The 18,976-nt window shown below is 41.8% G+C and overlaps 1 protein-coding gene across 5 annotated transcripts in view; it reads left to right on the forward strand.

The window, feature by feature from the left end:
- GUCY2C (guanylate cyclase 2C) overlaps window positions 1-18,976 on the forward strand; it is a 114,840-nt gene that overhangs the window by 40,002 nt on the left and 55,862 nt on the right. For 3 of the 5 annotated variants that reach the window (XM_082635096.1, XM_082635094.1, XM_082635095.1), the window contains 7 exons: window positions 5,584-5,696; window positions 7,044-7,108; window positions 9,928-10,143; window positions 12,483-12,604; window positions 14,265-14,361; window positions 16,371-16,488; window positions 18,518-18,653. In XM_082635096.1, coding sequence (XP_082491222.1) covers window positions 5,628-5,696; window positions 7,044-7,108; window positions 9,928-10,143; window positions 12,483-12,604; window positions 14,265-14,361; window positions 16,371-16,488; window positions 18,518-18,653 — 823 coding nt within the window. In that variant the 5' untranslated portion in view covers window positions 5,584-5,627. The remainder of the gene's footprint in view (window positions 1-5,583; window positions 5,697-7,043; window positions 7,109-9,927; window positions 10,144-12,482; window positions 12,605-14,264; window positions 14,362-16,370; window positions 16,489-18,517; window positions 18,654-18,976) is intronic. The other 2 variants (XM_082635093.1, XM_082635097.1) reach the window with 1 other exon arrangement.

Raw genomic sequence — 18,976 nt, forward strand, 5'->3', positions numbered from 1 at the left:
CCCCTTCACTTCTCACCTAAACCACAGAAGCAGCCTCTTAATTTGCTCCATGACCCCATTCCTGCCTCTCTCTAGGCCATTTCTTCCATGGCAGCCTAAGTGCTCTTTACAAAATTTATCTGATCATGTCCCTTTCTTGACTTAGGGTAAAGTTCCAAATTCCTAATGGCTCACAGGAAACCCTCTGGCCTATACTTGCCTACTCCTCTGGCATCCTTTACTGCACTGGACTAGTTTTCTTCACTTCAGCCATACTGTATCTCTTTCAGTTCCTCAAATATCCTTGCCCCCTCCCACTTCTGGGCCTTTGCACAAGCTCTGTCCCAGCCTCACATGCTCTCCCTCACTTTCCATTCAGCTAACTCCTGTTCATCCTCCAGGGCTCAGCTCAAAGGATACTTTCTCAGGGACGTGTCCTTGACTTTCCAGAATAGGTTAGGTTAATCTGCCATGTGCTCCCACAGCACTCTGCACTGTTTTTCATTGTTGAGTTTAGTTATTCATAATTATTTATTTAATGTTTGTCTTCCCCACCAGAAGACATGTGTTCCACGAAGACATTAATGTATCCATGTCATTCATGGCTGTATGCCCAGTGCCCTTCCAATGCCCCGTGAAGTCTCAATAATAGTTGCTGACTGGGTGAGTGAAACACAGATCTTCCTAGTTAAGGATTCAGTTTCAATGTGAAGGATTCAGTTTCAATGTGCAACTATAACCTAAAAGCTAATAATCTATCATATTTGTGCTTGCCTTAAACACTTTGACCTTTATTTTCCACTTTACAAAGCGTTTTTGGTATATGCAATACTGCCCTCTTCCTCTTTTCCCTCTTCTCAGTGATGTGTCACCAGTGATGTTTTTTTTATTGGGTGAGGTGCAGGTAATCTCCCCGTTTATAACTCTGACCTATCTGTGAGCAAACACGCAAAGTGAACTTTGGTTTATCTCCTACTGTAATGTAGCTGCTAATTACCGACAGGGAGGCTGTATTCTGTGGTCCACGTGACCAGTGGGGTGACCAGAAAGAAGCGTGGGGAAGAGTAGACCAAGGGACCCAGTGACAGGCTGTTCAGCTGGAGTTTCTGCTTCCCTGAAAGCCCAGAGTAAAGCAAGGTGTATGGTGCTGAGGTGAGGGAGGTCATGAAGACGCCACTGTTGGCCTTGGCCTTGTGGTCACTGCTCCTCCGACCAGGGCTTTTGTTCTGGACCTCCCAAGCGAGTCAGAAATGCCGCAATGGCAACTACGAGATCAATGTCCTGATGATGAACAACTCGGCCTTCCCAGCGTCCCAGGTTAACTTGATAGATGTGGTGAATGCGGGAATGGAAGTAGTGAGACAGCGTCTGCTTGAAGCTGGTAAGAAGATGGTAACAGAATTCTCCTCCCTGTTACCACCTCTGGGGTCAGAGGGTTTCTAAGCCAAGACCTGTGTTCTTTGCCTGATCACCCAACCTTCTCTAAGGGCCTGGCCCACAGGCCTTTTCTATTTCAAGGCAATAGATCCTCAAAGAGAAGGATTTGAGCCCTACCTCAATGAGTTCACTCATGATCTACTCTGCTTTTGGGATGGCCCCAACCCAGGTGTTCACAGCAGTGAAATGTCCCAGCTAAAGCTGGATTTAACTTAACTGGATTTAAGTAGATAAAACTACTCAACATCAGAAAGGCATTATGTTTCCTTCTGTAGCTTCTCAGAGGCAAGATTTGGTCTGTATCTGAGATTTCACAGGGTTACTAGTTAAGGAGATGAATTAAGTAAAGATCCAGGTGCTAAATCTTTCACTGGGATTTTTAATCCGTCTATTCACTCTTTACATCTCTGGTGGCTGTTATTATAAGATACAGTCAATATGATAAATTTGCAATCAAATTCAGTGTTGAAGTTCTTTATTGTATCTCCTTTTTGGGGGGAATAAGAAAATTATTTTATTTTACTTTTTAAAATGTTTTATTGAAGTATAGTTGATTTACAATGTTGTGTTAATTTCTGGTGTACAGCAAAGTCATTCAGTTGTGTGTGTGTGTGTGTGTGTATTCTTTTCCATTATGGTTTATCACAGGATGCTGAATATAGTTCCCTGTGCTCTACAATAGGACCTTGTTGTTTATCCATCCTATATATGCTAGTTTGCATGTATCTCTTAATTATTAAAATAAGCTATAGCAGTAGATAAAACATGTAGAATAAAGGGGAAAAAGTCACCCCTGATAATTTCCAGCCACCTGGATATTTCCAGTATCTTTTCATATGCCTCCGAGTTTCTTGTTTTTAAGAACATAGTTGGGGTCACTATGGCACAGAAACAATTTTCTGTCCTTCTTATTTCATTTCACATTATTCTACAAGTGGCTTTCCTAGAGCTGCATAATCTTCATAGCATCATGTGAATGAATGACCAATACCCCTTAGAGTAGATATCCTCCCAAATCATGTAATAATTCCCTATGGTAGGACATTCCATTGTTTTTAATTTCTCACCATTATTTAAAAACTACTACAATAAACATTTTCATGTACATAGTTTTTTCCCATGCTTTGAGGTGAGATTGCCATAAGTATAATTACTGAGTCAACGAGTATTTCATACACCTTAATGGTTATTTGTGGTTCTAAGGAGAGGATGTCTTAATTTTCTCTATTTAAAACTTGTGGTAATAATAGCAGTAGGTATCATAGATCATGTATCCTATATGTGTAATAACTGTCTTCTGTGCAATATACAGTGCTTCAGTCCTTTCTGAGACTGGATTCACATATAAATGGATGGATCTGATCTAGCGCTATAATGGAACTAGGAGGTCATTTAGTAAAATCCCCTTATTTACCTGGGCAGTGTGGTGTAGTGGAAAGAACATTTGATTCGAAGTCTGAGGACCTGAATTGGAGTCCCTGCCAATCTCATGTGAGCCATTTCCCTTGGTCTCCCTGAACTTGGTGTTCTTGTTTTTTGAGTACCTGTCAAGCACTAAGTAAGATAGATAATCTCTTTACTCGCCACAGCTCTGTACGATCAACACTGCAGACACTGTTTCACAGCAGAGGTTTAATAACTTTGCTGAAGTCATACAAGTTGTCTGCTTGAAATGAGAGTCAAACCCCTATCTGTCAGGTTCCACAGAGTGTATCATGTCGCCACTGTAAGATGTTTACCCACCCATTGCTCGTGAAAGTAAGGTAGTGGAACATTGGTTAGAAGCAGAGATTTGGAATCGGACAGACCTTGGTTCATATTCCAGCCTTTTATCCACCCATTTGTCACCAGTGACTTCACGCAACCTACTTACATTTTCTGAGCCTCAGTTCCCTCACCTGTAAAATCACAATAAATAGTAGTTTCCTTCTGTGGGTGTGGTGTGAGTTAAATGAGGAGATTCACATAAAGGACCTAATTCACTGACTAATACATAGTAAGAACTCAATGAATGGCAGTTGTTTTATTTTTGCTACTCTTACTGTTGTGCTTGTGAAGGACGTTGATATTGTGTTTGTTGCTGTGGTGTCAGAACATGTTACCAGGCATATAAAATAAACAGCATGGTACATTGGTAAGATGCTGATCTCTGAACTCATATCACCTGAATCAGCATTTCTGCTCCATCGTGTACTAAGTGACGTTGAGTGAGTTACTGATTCTCTCTAAGTTCGCTCATCTCATTTGTAAAATGGAGTCAATAATGGTGAGGTTTTTAAATGGACTCAATGAGAGGAGAATTGGAAGGGGAGGTGTGTGAAAGAATAATAAACATTGATGCCCAGATTTCTACATTTGATGATACGTTTTGTCGGACAGATGTTCAGGCATAGTAAACTCAAGAAGTGCAGCTTGTGAGAGAATGATAGATATATGGTCTAAACATACTAAGCATTGTTATTTGGGAAAAAGCTTAAGACGGTATACTTAAGGGCTAATTTGAAGAAAAGAAAGAGTTCAAATGTGGGTGATGTCCAAATGCAAGAGAGCAATATTTTTCCCTAGTACTTAGGAAAGCTTTGTGGGTTTTGAAGAATACATAGGACTTGGTGGAAAACATGAAAAAAAGATTCCTTCAACCTTAGGAAATCAGCTTCCCAAGGATGTATGTGCCATGGCTAAATGTACCTGGTCCATACCCTCCATGTGCTCTCATGTGCTAAGGGGGTCCATTTCCTAGACTCCAGCGTCTATATCCAGATTCACTTTGGTCCAGTCCCATCCACAAAGCCCTAGATTTGAGAGAGAACATTCTGAGATCACCCTGTATTCCATAATGTTCTACTAACCTCCCCAGGACTGAGATCTCATGGTGTTCTGGGGGGAGTGCCAGCAAGACAAGGATGAAAACAGCACTTGGAGGGAACTGCTTGTATCTCCCCAAATCTGATTTGAAGTCATCCCGTTATCTCAAAAGTGAAGCCTGATTTGAAGTCATCCCATCCCATTGTCTAAAAAGTGCTCAGTATTTTCTTGAGAAATCACTTGGGACTTGAGGAGATAAAAGTAAGCAAAAACACATCGCATCACCATAGTGATGAGAGGCAGCAGCTTCCTACAGTATGTTCTACGGAAGTGGTCCTCAAACCTCCCACCTCAAGGGCGTTTTACGCTCTTAAAAATAATCATGGGGGCTTCCCTGGTGGCGCAGTGGTTGGGAGTCTGCCTGTTAATGCAGGGGACACGGGTTCGAGCCCTGGTCTGGGAGGATCCCGCATGCCGCGGAGCGGCTGGGCCCGTGGGCCACAGCTGCTGAGCCTGCGGGTCTGGAGCCTGTGCTCTGCAGCAGGAGAGGCTGCGATAGTGAGAGGCCCGCGCACCGCAATGAGGAGTGGCCCCCACTTGCCACAACTAGAGAAAGCCCTCGCACAGAAATGAAGACCCAACACAGCAAAAATAAATAAGTAAATTAATAAACTCCTACCCCCAACATCTAAAAAAAAATAAATTAAAAAAAAAATAATAATCATGGGTTCTAAAGAGTTTCATTTATGTTACATTTATCAATGTTTATTATATGGGAAATGAAAACTGAAAAATGTCCAAAATATTTTCTTATTGATGCAGTTAGAATAACAATTGTAAGAATTTGTTAACGTAAATAAAATTTCATATTAAAGAAAACATATTTCTCAAACCAAAAACTAGAAGTAGGTGAGAAAAGTGGCAGAGATTCACATTTTAGCAAACCTTTAATATCAGGCTTAATAGAAAATGGTTGGATTCTGATATCTGCTTCTGCAATTAAAATGTTGCCATACTACATATTATGTAGCCTCTGGAAAACTTCACTATATGCTCGTGAATGACTTAAAATAATAGAATAGTTTTGACCTCATGGACCTCCTGAAAGAGTCTCAAGGTGCCTCAGGGGTCTATGGCACACGCTTTGAGAACCACTGATCTATAGCATATTGGTTCCAGAATCAGACTGCCCTATGTTCAAAACCCAGCTCCACTACCTGCCAGCTGGTAACCCTAAGCAAGTTAACTTACCTCTCTAGATCTCCTTTTTCTAGAAAGGTAGAAAAATGAAGTCTCGTGGCTGGTATAAACTTCCTGAGAAATAACACTCGTCTTCTCTTTCCCCTCATTTCTGGATAATAGGCCTAAATGTGACCGTGAATGCCACCTTTATCTATTCGGAAGGTATGGCTTATAAGTCCAATGACTGCCGGAGTAGCACCTGTGAAGGCTTCGACCTACTCAGGACGATTTCAGTGAGTATCTGCCTTTGCAGAGTCAGCTCACACCCTCCTGCCGCAGGAGGGCCACAGCGTGAGCTTGGGCGCTGGCCCGCCAGGATCTCTCACATCATCTCCAGCTATGCAGCTGAGTGATTTGGAGACCGGGTGCTCCCACTGTATCTCCGTCTATTTCCCAAGTGACAGGCACCCTCCAGGAATCCAGGAAAGCGGGGAGAACCTTAGCTATGTTCTGTCTGTACACGTTCAGTGGTATGGAGGGGAATTATTTTGTTTTCAGCTGTTTTTAGAACTTTTAAAAAATTTAAGTGTTGATATTAACTGGTTTGCCTTCGTGTCCCTCAAGAAAAATCTGAGGTGCCCCATTAAAAAATATACTCTAAAGCCTTACATCAGACATCTGTTACAAGTCATCACCATATACACGGTCACAGGTTTATTGCTTAAGGGCTGAATCTGACACCTAACTTTAAAGTAGTAACTGTAATGTCAATCCGTAGAAATGGGAAGAGAGAGATTCTTGCCTAGTTCCTCCTCCCAACTCCATCCCCAACCAGAGCTTTCTGGAACTGAAGAGTAGTCCAGGCTCTCTAGAGGCAGGTAGGGTGTGAGAGGTCCCTTTGGTACAGAGACCTAAGGGAAGGCCGTGCAGGAAGCTGAGCACTGGGCACAGATCCATGGCTCTGAAGCTCTGATCAATAACATCACATCGACCAGATTGGCCGCACTCCTGTCAGGAAGTGGTCATTCTTGATCATGGGAGGGCAGGGAGTGAGCAAGGGGAGTTTAATAAACAGGTGTGCCTCCTCCCTGTCTCCGCAGGTGGGAGGTCCCACCTCATTCCCCAACACCAGTGATGGAATGCTCCTAATCAGTTTCCCCTTGAGAAAGAGTGGAATTAAGATCTGTAGTCTCCCACCTGGCCACACTGCATTTTCTTCTCTCCAGCCCCACTTTGTAGCTCTCTCTGAACCTGAAACTTGCCCTGTCCCTCCACAGCACCTCCAAATCTAGCCTCTTCACCCCTTGGCCTACAGATAACTGCTAATGTGACAGTCTGCCAGTCCCTCTCCACCACTGGACATCCTCCTCTTGATAGAGTCCAGGTTCACGTTCAGTCAGTTCACCTTCAGTGGGATGCCCTTCCCTCCCTCCGCAGCCTCTCCCCTCTCGGACCCCTTTATCCCTTGGCTGGCCCTCGCCCAGCCCAAGGCATGCACACGGCTCCTTTCTGCTCTACATTCTAACATCTCGAGAGACCCGCTTTCTAGCCTTCTGGGAGCCTTCCCCTTGCTGGTTCTTTCCTGTGCATTGATTAATAGTTTTCGTTTTAGGAATTGGTTGTTATTTTTTTTCCTACAGAGGAACCAACAGATGGGATGTGTCCTCATGGGGCCCACGTGTACCTATTCCACCTACCAGATGTTGTAAGTAGTTTGGTTTGTTGTTGTTTTCATGCCCCTGTGAATTGAAGTCAGGACATCATATCAAGATTTAAATGACTTATCAAACAGCAATCTAGTCAAGGCAATACAATTGAGGGTGCCAGGGCCCTCGTATTTCACAGTCCCTCTATAAATGTCATTCCCTCATCCGGGTAACTCAGCCTTTGCTCAGTGTGGGGTGGATGACAGTAGATATTCCGGTTCAGTTACTAACATCTGAGCTTGAAAAGCAAAAAGGTAGAGGTGAAAAGTTAGACTCCAGGCGGGAAACAGGGAAGATAGTGAACTTAGATGTTTTGAGAGTTGAATAAAGGAAATCTTCCCAGAAGTATGGGCAGACTGTACCCAAACACAAAAGAAAGTGCAGCACCCTAGGGCATTAACAGGGCTCCGTTCCCTCCTTAGGGCTGTAAGAATAGGGAAGGTAGCGGGGTTCCTATTTCAAAGCACTATTTGAGGATTATATACATAACATACTAAAGTACTTTGCACAGTGCCCTTATCAGCTTAGAAAAAAAAAGAAAAAGCTTCCACTGTATTTAGAGTGAAAATACTTCCTGGCTTTGGGAAAATCGCCCTCATCCCTTTCGATCATTTCACTCAGTGTAATTCTCCTCACTGCAAAACACTTTGTTCTGCCAGATCACCTCTCCCCCAATCCACATCCCTCTCACATGCCTTTCTTTCACATGTTCCATCTCCCCGTGAATCAAGGATCACCCTCTGTCTACACAGAGAAAACTATGCTGAAGGAACACTTGCAGTAGGTTTTGAAGGGTAGACATTAGACTTCTGAAATTTCTGTTGCAAAGTCTGCTTCTCACACCTGCCACCCAGCTGTATAAACAGACTCAGACGTTCAAACCCACACAGACCATAGACACCCCACAGAAGCACATTTGACCTCATCTTCTGTACCAAAGTGCAGATGAATACAGAATCTTACCTTCCTTGTGCTCATTCCCAACTGTCATCTTACCTGACCATTTACTGATATTGCTGGAGAGTGTGCCCAGAAGGAAAGGAGAAGTAGAACATTGATTCACCACTTATGAGGAACTTCCATGTGCAAAGACGCATTTTTGTTGTGTCAGAGTGGAGACAATTAAGTAAAATAGAGAAGGTGACAAGGACACTGGTGACCAATACAAGGCAGAGTGGGACAGGTTCCCTTAGAGAAGTACAAGCAAGGTGCTATAGATGCACAGAGGAAATGGTCCCTCTGATTGGGAGAATTAAGCTTCAAGAGGAGAAAGACTTCATGAAGGAGATGGTATATGAGTTGAGTGTTGAAGAATGGGTTAAATTGTAATGGGTAGATGAGGTGATAAGCATCCCAGCCAGCAGAGGGAGAAGTATATGTAAAAGCAAAGCATCAGGGAAGTGTAGAAAATGTGTGAAAGTCTATTAACTGGAGTGAAAGAGATGTATAGAGGAGTAGTAGGGATAAAACTAGGAAAATTAAATAGGGCCATATTTGGGTGGTCATGAGTTCTAAGTGAGGGAAGCATTTTTAATTAGATTTGCATCAGAAACCACTAAAACAGCAGGGAAGTGCCATCAGAAGCAGCTCAACTTTGGGGAAGAAGAATTGGCAACAGTGTAGAGGAAAGGCTGGAGCCCACCAGGAGAGACTGAGGACAGGAAAATCAGCAGTGGGGGTGGGGGTGGGGGGAGGAGATCCTGAACTAGTGAGAAAGCAGTCGACTTGCAATAGGAGGATCGCCTTAAAGATACTTAAAAGTAGAATCAATAGCATTTGATAACTGATGGGATATTGGAGTGTGGGATGAAAAGTAGTTGAAAAGGCTTTGAGATATCAAAACGCTAAAAGAAATGGGAAAATCAGGAATAAGGAACAGTTTTGAGAAACAAAAATAAGAGACAGATTTAACTGTGGCCATTAGGAGTTTGAAATGCAAGCAGGACACCCAAGTGAAACCTTTCAGTGGAGCACCGAAGATGGAAGGGGAGATCATTTTCCTCCCTTTATCAAATATATCTTAAGCATCTACACATAAAGCAGGCAGACCGGAAATGCTGCGGTGAACAAGCTGGGCGTGATTCCACCTTCGTGGCGCTTGCAGTCTGGTGGAGGAGACAGATATTAAACAGGTTCTCACCCATGATTCCTGGTCTTAGTTATCAAGGAAAGCTCTCCTGATGGATAAAGAGATGTTTCATTAAGGGCCTGATGGATGAGTAAGTATCAGCCAGGCAAAGACAGAGGGGAACAGCATTTCTGGCATCTGTAAAGACCCTGGTAGAAAATAAAGCTTGCTATGTTTAAGGGACCACAAGCAGACCCGTGTGCCAAGCAGCAGAAGGAAAACAGTAAGGTCCTCAGGTGGTGTCTGTCTCAAAGGCCGTCTGTAGAAGAGCTGGAAATAAGGCAATGCATGGAGGGAAGCTGCAGAAGGCATCTTCTGGGCTTTACAACATTTGTAGTAGCTATGGTGGCCCATTTTCTATTTTTTCTCTGCCCTACTCCCCAAAGTCCATATGTCCTAGCCTAGATGTTAGGACAACCCAAATGACAACTCATTTTAGAATAAATCAAAGTAACCAAGCCACATATACAAGAAAACACCCAGAGTATGCGTAGAACATAGCATACGTTCAGTAAATATTGTTTTAGATTCACCTGTGAGGGACAGACCTATATACATGGAACACCTGCTTGAATGACCCTGTTTCATTTTTGTTATTTATACCCACATGCTGAAACGCTTAAAGGGGGATCTTATTTGTACTACTTAGGTTAATCCTGATACTGGTTTCTCTCTCACCTCTTGGCATAGCCTTGACACAGATTTGAACTACCCCATGATTTCAGCTGGAAGTTTTGGATTGACGTGTGACTACAAAGAAACTTTAACCAGGCTGATGTCTCCAGCCAGGAAGTTGATGTACTTCTTCGCTGACTTTTGGAAGGTCAATTCTTTTCCATTCAAAACTTTTTCCTGGAACACTGCCTATGTTTTCAAGAATGGTACCGAGTCTGAGGACTGTTTCTGGTAAGCAGGACCATTAATATCCTTCTGGCACTTAGCAGGGAGAGAAGCCATAAACTCTCAGCAGGCCACTAGTTACTATCAGACATGGCTTCCATGAATAGTAGCATTGGGAATGGAAACCAGCCCACTTTCTTACACACAAGTGGTACATAGCTTACATTTAATTGATTTCATTCTTAAGCTGTAGATATATTTAGATAAGGCTGTTTGTTACTCCTGTTTGAACTACGTATATTAAGCATAGCTCTCTGAAGTAGATACCCATTAACTTTAGGTCAAATTGAAATTTCACTTGGAAGTGTACAACAGTTCACTGATTCCATGATCTAAATCAGTAGCAACAGATAAAAATGTCTGTTTTTTTTTAACAGCAACTTTCTTTGAGTCCTTACTTTTTGCCAAACATTGCACTAAGCACTTTCTTTTTCTTTTTTTTTGGTTTGAAGCCATTTTTTTTTAATTGGAGTAAAATTGCTTTACAGTGTTGTGTTAGTTTCTGCTGTACAACGAAGTGAATCAGCTATATGCATATCTATATCCCCTCCCTTTTGGACCTCCCTCCCACCTAGGTCATCACAGAGCACCGAGCTGAGCTCCCTGTGCTATACAGCAGGTTCCCACTAGCTATCTGTTTTACTTATGGTAGTGTATTTATGTCAAACCTAATCTCCCAATTCGTCCCACCCACCTCTTTCCCCACTGCGTCCACATGTCCATTCTCTACATCTACGTCTCTTTTTAAAAGAATTTTTATTGGAGTAAGTATAGCTGATTTACAATGTTGTGTTAGTTTTGCTGTACAGCACATGAAAAATGTCTTTTCAAGAACATGTTTAAAAAGTTACCTAATATTTATTTCCTAAAAGGAGTGCATGGAGTTATTCAAGGTGGCCACAATGTTCTTCCTGACCTCTACCTAAATTGTTATTAACTACTAGAACGTAGTGGTGTAAGAAGGAGAGTCTGATGTTGAGGCCGACAGTCTTAGGATATGAGCTCTACAGATTCAATTGAATAATGAACGTTTATTCTATAGGGTGTGCAGCTAATGTTTCATATTAATAAAAAGGAATCATATGGAGTGTGTTACATGTCTTGAGAACTCTGAATAAATGTTTTTTAAACATATTTTCAAAAGTTGCATTTTCTCATAGAGTTTTTTAGTTAACAGTGATCTGATTTATTTTGTTGTCTCAATGTGATTGACATAAAGTGTCTATGTAATCGTAAATACATCGACTAAATTTTTTTCTAATTCTTCCCAAATGGCATAAGTGACCTAGCAATAAGTATTTATATATATATTTTTTAGATTTATTATTCATTTATTTATTTATTTTTTGGCTGTGTCGGATCTTAGTTGCGGCACTCAGGCTCTAGTTGAGGTGTGCGAGCTCAGTGGTTGTGACACGCGGGCTTAGTTGCCCCAGCATTTGGGATCTTCGTTCCCTGACCAGAGATCAAACCCACATGCCCTGCATTGTAAGGTGGATTCTTTACTACTGGACCACCAGGGAAGTCCCAATAAATATATTTTCATGAAAATAAACCCTCTAAAGAAAAGAGAACAAGTACTATGATCTCCATTTTACAGGTAAGGAGAAGGGAGACCAGAAGTAAATGCTGTCATATTACCGTGCAACATATGATAGCAGAGAATATGCATTCTGCCTGTCCTACACGAGTTAGAAATCATTTCTCTCACAGCTTTTCAGAGGAATAAGGGTGGTGGGGAGAACAGGATATTGGGTACCATTGCTAAAATAAAATCACAAGGCTCACACAACTCCAGCAAAGGTGGCAGAAAGAACCTCTTGAAGGAGTCTGCAGTAGCTCTCCACCAAAGCATTCAGAGGACTAAAATAGGGTACCACTGGGAACACACATCCAGGGAACAACAAGAATCAACCCTAAGGTAGCATCCTAGAAATTCTGGGATGAACTTAGAGCACACAAAAGTCCGTTTCACACAGTAGGAGAAATTATTCCTATCAACTCTGAATTTTTGTACTATAGATTCAAAAGTTTCCATTTATCTGTGATAATGGGACAAGCAGAATAGTCTTCCTTCAGCAAATAACAAGAAGCCATTATAAGGGATTTGCCAAATGTCTACTATCTGTATATATACATGAAGATTCCCTAAAACTTTCCCTAAATTAGATGTCCTTAGTCCTAACCATTGGTATCATGCTGTGTACTGTCTATTGTGTTAGTGGTAGAAATGAATTTTAGGTGAACGAGTCCCTGGACAGTTCTGTAAACAGTGAGCTAACAACATGGAAAGCCATGAAGAAACTAAGCTGATTTCTTAGAGTTTCTCTTTTTTTCTGTTCTAGGTACCTCAATGCTCTGGAGAGTAGTGTTTCCCATTTTTCTCAGAAACTTACCTTCAGGGAGACGCTGAGAAGAGATGATGAGTTTCAGCATATCTTAATGGGCCAGAACAGGAAAAGCAATGGTAAGAAGACATGAAGATAATTTTTGGCCAGCTACGTCCACACAACTGCCACCTCCCTATGAGTCATTTTGACAAATCTACCACCACAGAGCTATCATCGTTACTGTATATTTTGTATATTTGCAGAGATCTGTAGCTGCATGCACCTCCGTTATACTGTTCCTTTTGCTGATTAAAACCTTATCCTCTGAGAGAAATTAGCAAAGTAATGTTGAGCAAATATATTAACATTATGAAAGTAATGATGATGCTAAAATCCAGCTTTTATAAGCCAAAAATGATATCACGATCCACCATTAGTAAGCTGCTTTTTAAGTTCACCACAATCTAATATATTGTTGGATTTGTGACGAATTCTCAAATATTCTGAACCCTGGTCCCCTGGTGACCAAGAGGATGTATTTATTGATATGTAGCCTTAAGCAAAACTACCAGGTAGGTGGCGCAGTGGTTGAGAGTCCGCCTGCCGATGCAGGGGACACGGGTTCGTGCCCCGATCCCGGAAGATCCCACATGCCGCGGAGCGGCTGGGCCCGCGAGCCATGGCCGCGGAGCCTGTGTGTCCGGAGCCTGTGCTCCGCAACGGGAGAGGCCACAGCAGTGAGAGGCCCGCGTACAGCAAAAAAAAAAAAAAAAAAAAAAAAAAAAAAAAAAACTACCAGGTAGGCAAGGATTGTCTCACTTTGCCTTACTCTGTCGGTATTTTACCTGCCTAATGATCTCTCAGTTATAGGCCAAGTGTGAAAAGCCAATGGAATACTAAGTTATTTGGTGATTTATTTCACTTCCCACAGAATTCTTTTTGCAAATAAGAATATATCAGGAGCAAAGGAATCAACTGTGGAATTTTCTACGAGGAAATGTTCTTGCTTGTCAGGATTTCCTGGTATCGCTTGAAATATCATTTGCTGTTATAATTAAGCATTTGCCATATTAAGAGCCTACCATATGCAAAACGTTAACCAAGATATGGGGAACAAGAAATATAAGATGATTCATGTCCCTAAAGTGTTTACGGTTCAACTGGACAACACAGTGTGAACAGATCTCATGAAGTGTCTCCCAGCTTATTCATCTTACTCATCAAGCCATGCATTTGGGAAATCTGACTGCAGTGGATAGGAGAGCTTAGAGAATCAGACTGGAACTCGATCACTGAGTTCTGAGCTAAGAAGCTGCAACCAAAACCCAAGGAAAGGTGCTTAGGAAGACTTCATAAATTCTCACGTTCATTTATATCTTTTCCAGCTACTTTACAAGTGGCAGTGCCCTTCACTTACCCCTGAAAATAGCTTCTATAACTACTCCAGCCTCGTGTAATGGAATAAGCACTAAGCCAGACTCAGCTACTTGACTATCAGAATTATTCATCCACCAGTTTTTTATCTCATTGACATTTTAGCTACAGTCTCCTTAAATCAATACAATTAAGGGAAAGGACCAGATGATTCTTTTTAAGATCCCATGCAGTTCTCCTCTTCTTCTGTGACTGTAAATGAGACATAAAAGGAGGGGGCAGTGAGTTGGAGGAACTGGTGTTCATCTTAAAACACGAATGTAGCGTGGCCTTCCTGGGTTCACATTCAGGCCCCTGGTTCCCGTCCTGCTTGGGAGTAGACCACTGTATATTTTTCTCCCTGTCTTACTCTGTCTCCTGCAGTGATTGTTGTGTGTGGTACACCAAACACCATCAACGTCCTCAAGGGTGACCAAGCAGCGGCTGAAGACACTGTCATTATTCTCGTGGATTTATTCAAGTAGGTATCATGTTGGGAAGAACTCTCCTCCTTTCAGAAAGGAAATACTCTAAGGATTTCTGGAAGATATTCTCTTTTCTCACGTTTTGCACAGCCTAAAATGGGATTCTGTATGCAGATAATACTTTAACCAGTGTTTCATTTCTTCTTTATCACACCCTCATTCTTATTTAATGAATTATAGCTTTAGCAGGGATGTATACCTTTGACATCACTATCATGTCAAATACAAAAGTTTTATGAAATCCCCGTTAAACCCGCACGCTCATTCAACAAAGATCCTGGTCTTCAGCCTGATTTTAAGGTGTTTTTTTTCCGGGCAGTAATAAATCAACTAATATCCCAATCATATTTCTGAGAACGTGGGCCCTATCTATGCCTTCTATTGCTAATGGTCTTTGGTCCTAGATTATTTTTCCTTCAGCCACCTTCGGTAAGAGAAAAGTTCCCGTTAAGTGAATTTGATTTACACAGTTATTCTTTGCCCTCTGTGGTATAGTCATTGGGTGGTGATCTTTTCCTCTGCGCTTATCTGGAACTAAGGGGAGGAAATTCTGGAGAACAGAAACTACCTTTTATCATATTCCCTCTTTTTACTACTCATTTTCTAACATGGTTGGAGACCCCACAAACAAACTGTGCAAAGGTAATATCTGAGTCAGATTAGGCTTAAAAAAGGTGTTGCGGGTACACCTGTGTCCCTTGCCCCATCAGCTAGATCATATGACTTCACTTATCTGATTGGATCATTAATCATTCCCTGTCCGTATTCAGACCAGAAGCTATTCCTGCACTATATCATATTAGCCTAGTCATTTCACCCACACTAAATGCACTTGTCCCAGTATTGAGAAAAATGAAGCATAGGAACTGCAGGCCTATCTTGTTCACAAAGATAATTTAGTCAACCGAGCCTTTTAGCTGCAGAATACGAAAAAGAGGGCAAAATGATCAACATTTTATTCCTACAACCACATTGATAGCTGCTTTCAATAGCTGCTTTGCCCTCTGGAAGGAGACCTCAGTGTAACAAGCCTGGTGTAATTTTATTTTTAGCAAATCCTCAATCAACTGCCAAAGTGTTGGCATTCTTTTGTCACTATTCCCTAAGGACCTCTGGGTCTGTTTCGGAATGCTCATGAGATAGATTCATTTGAAACTAGACATAACTTGGGTTCAAATTCTAACTCTGACACTTCTGGTTCATTTGAATCTTGGGTATTACTTAGTATATCTTGAGATTCTCATTTGTAAAGTGAGAATAAAAATGTCTACTTTATGAGGGTGCTTTTAGGATTAGATGTGACAATATGCGCAAACTATTCAACACAGTCCTCTGTACATAGATGTGTTCACCTACTGTTTGCCTATTAAATGATGGTCATCCTAGTTACAGCGGTTCAAGCTTGTTGGATTATTTGCATATTAAAACATTAAAATGATTAGGAAGCTTGGGACCCATATGATTGGCAGTGCCATCCCAGACGGTATTGAGGGTCCACAGTGTACCAAATACTGTCTAGGAGTCGAGGATACAAGGACCGATAATCTAATGTTAAGAAGCTTACAGTGTTAGAGAAAATGCTTAGTCTTTTCATGCTTATGTTTCACCATCTGGAAAGTAAATTTAATTCATAAAATTTCTCTCTGTCCTATCCCTAAATCTCTAAAGTGTTACGAGCACTTACGGAAAAGAAAGTTTCCAGGTATAAACAAAGAGTCATTAAGCCTTGAAAACAAGCTTATGTGCCCAGAGCCCCCAAAAGAGCTTCCTCATATAAGTATCTGTGTTCTGATCTTCCTTTCCATTTGTGTATGTTAACCACAGCTGCCTAATTTCTGCTATTCAGGGTAGCAGGTGTAGAAGGAACTTATCTGGGAAAAGTAGAACGTTTTGCAGGAAAAAGATGTTTTAAACTATTTCAAGGCTGCTGTATGAATTGTAGAAGCTCCATTTCTATTTTTGGAGGAATCTAATTTTCATGAGAAACTTGTACTTTTTATTCCAGTGACCACTACTTCATGGACAATGTTACAGCCCCTGACTATATGAAAAATGTTCTTGTTCTGACACTGCCTCCTGAAAATTCTGTCTCAAATAGCTCTTTCTCCAAGAATTTATCACTGGTAAGCTTCATATACATATATATTATTATTTTTTTGGCAAGGGTAAAATATCATCCTTCCATTTGGGACCAAATTCTAAAATGAGCAATTCATTTTTTTCACTTGTTCCAATTCGCTCAACTGAGGCCAATAGCAGGATTCCTGCTACTAATACTGTTACTATAGGTCACTGTGCTAGGCTATAGATCAGCAGCAAATTGCACACTGCTGGAACATCAGAACAGAAATGACAGTGTGGGAAGATCAGAAGAAGCCCTGCTAACGTAGGGGAGGTAGAAATTAAACAATGAAAGATAAATGAAGTCCCCTACATCCTAAAGCAACTTTCTGCTGGCCCTGATATCACAGTTCTACCTCTAGAGCTACATATTCCTAGGTTAAGACATTGTCCTTTTTTTTTTAATTAGGTTGGCCATTGTTCAAATTTGTCCAGGCGAGGCCTGGTTTATTCCTCTTATCCCAGCATCCCATCTGGTTTAGCATTTGTCCCAGAAAAAGAACCTCCAATCGGACATTAAATCATTAATGTCTCAGGACTTCCGTGGTGGTCGGTCCAGTGGTAAAGAATCTACCTTCCAATGCTGGGGACGGGGGTTTGATCCCTGGTCAGGGAACTAAGATCCCACATGCCACGGGGCAACTAAGTCCGCACGCCACAACTACTGAGCTCACATGCCTCAACTAGAGAGTCCGTGTGCCCACGTGCCGCAAAAACTGCAGACAGAGCCCATGCGCTCTGGAGCCCGCACGCCACAACTAGAGAGAGAAAACCCAAACGCCACAACTAGAGAGAAGCCCACGCGCTGCAAAGAAGACCAGACACAGTGGAAGAAAATAAAGAAATTTTAAAAATATATTTTAAAAAATCATTAATGTCTCAATTAAATGCAAGACCCCTGCCGCTAATACCACTTTGGGTTTTATCAGTCACTGCACCTTAACGCGACTAAATTCATCGGATGTTTTCTGCCCTCAGACACGGTTGAGAGCAGGTTTGGAGAGGGAAGTGGAGGGGCAGTCTGTCCTGAGGACCCTGAACAACTTTGGGATGACAAGGCCCAAAGAGCAGTGAGGAAAGTTGGGGACCTTTGAGAGAATCACAGTTTTGCCTAGACTAGCAGTTCTAAGCCCTGTGTTTTGCAACCCTGCCAAAATTAGGGGTTGCAACCCCTTTGGGGGCTGGGTCTTAACTGATTCTTTTCATGTCATGAAGGGATGATTTCAGCAAAAGACACTGAAACCAATGAGAAGTGTTTTAGTTTTTCCTTTTTATATTTTCTAGCAAATATACTTCTGGATGTAGTATTCACATATCATTTGCACAGCTTCTAGGCTCTAGCAAAAGTCTGATTCTTCACAGGTGGGAGTTCCAAAGTGTCTGAGCTGACAGAACTCATGTGGTCTCAGGGGGGCACAGAACGTTTAAGCCATAGCCCATCTCTGTGAAGACAACCACACAACTGTCGCAAAGGCAGAGGAGTTCTGACCCCCTTCTTATGTTCCCCAGGGCAGACCTTTGTGGCTTGAACTAACACCCAATCAGGACTATCTCCAAAGCAAATTCAATGGTATCATCCAATCAAAAGTCTTCCCACCCCACCAGGATGCTCAAAGGCAGTGGGGTTGTTTTTGTTGCTGTTCTCTTTTCCTCTTAAATGAAAGCATTATTTCTATATAAAACCTTACAGGAATCGAAAATGCTGTATGTTGTCCTTCCTGGTCGAAGTAAAATATTTTCTCATCATGGGAAGGAGGAAGCGCAGCTGCTTTTATATACTTCCCTAAAGGCAGGGTTTGCAGTTTATTGATCCCAAGAGAGGACAGAATTGTCACGTGGGGATGATAAAGAGCCCTGGCCCAAGAAAAGTTTTTCCAAAACTTCCTTTAAGACCACCCCTACAATTCCCCTAATATTCCTTCACCTTTCCAGTTACCCTGCTGACCCCAAGAATGTGTTTCTCCAGGTTCAAGACCAGAATCTTTTTTTTTTTTCTTGGAACTCATTTTAAGATTTTCCTTTACCATTCAGGCAAAAGATGATTTCGCTGCTGCCTACTTTAATGGAGTCTTGCTCTTTGGACACATGTTGAAGATATTTCTTGAAAATGGAAAAGAAGTTACCACCTCTAAATTTGCTCATGCTTTCAGGAACGTCACTTTTGAAGGTACCGGTTTCCTAGGAGCAAACAACACTTACCTAACAGTTTCTAGAGGAATCTGATGAAATATGGGCCCTGTGGGCAGACTTTGGGAAGGAAAGAGAGGGTGTGGCAATAAACGGATGAACAGCTCAATACCTTTAACTTAATTGGAGGCAAACATAATTGCATAAACCTTGGGGATGCTATAATCTTTAGACCCCAGTTTATGCTTCAGAACTTGAGAATCTTTGGATATCAAAGAAAGCAGGTAGCTCAGGCCCTATACTTATGAACAAGCTCATCACAGGGCGTTTTGGCAGTGATGTCCTGACTCTGCTTAGAGACCA

This window comes from Mesoplodon mirus (assembly GCF_964341445.2).
Source record: "Mesoplodon mirus genome assembly, chromosome: 11".
NCBI lineage: Eukaryota > Metazoa > Chordata > Mammalia > Artiodactyla > Ziphiidae > Mesoplodon > Mesoplodon mirus.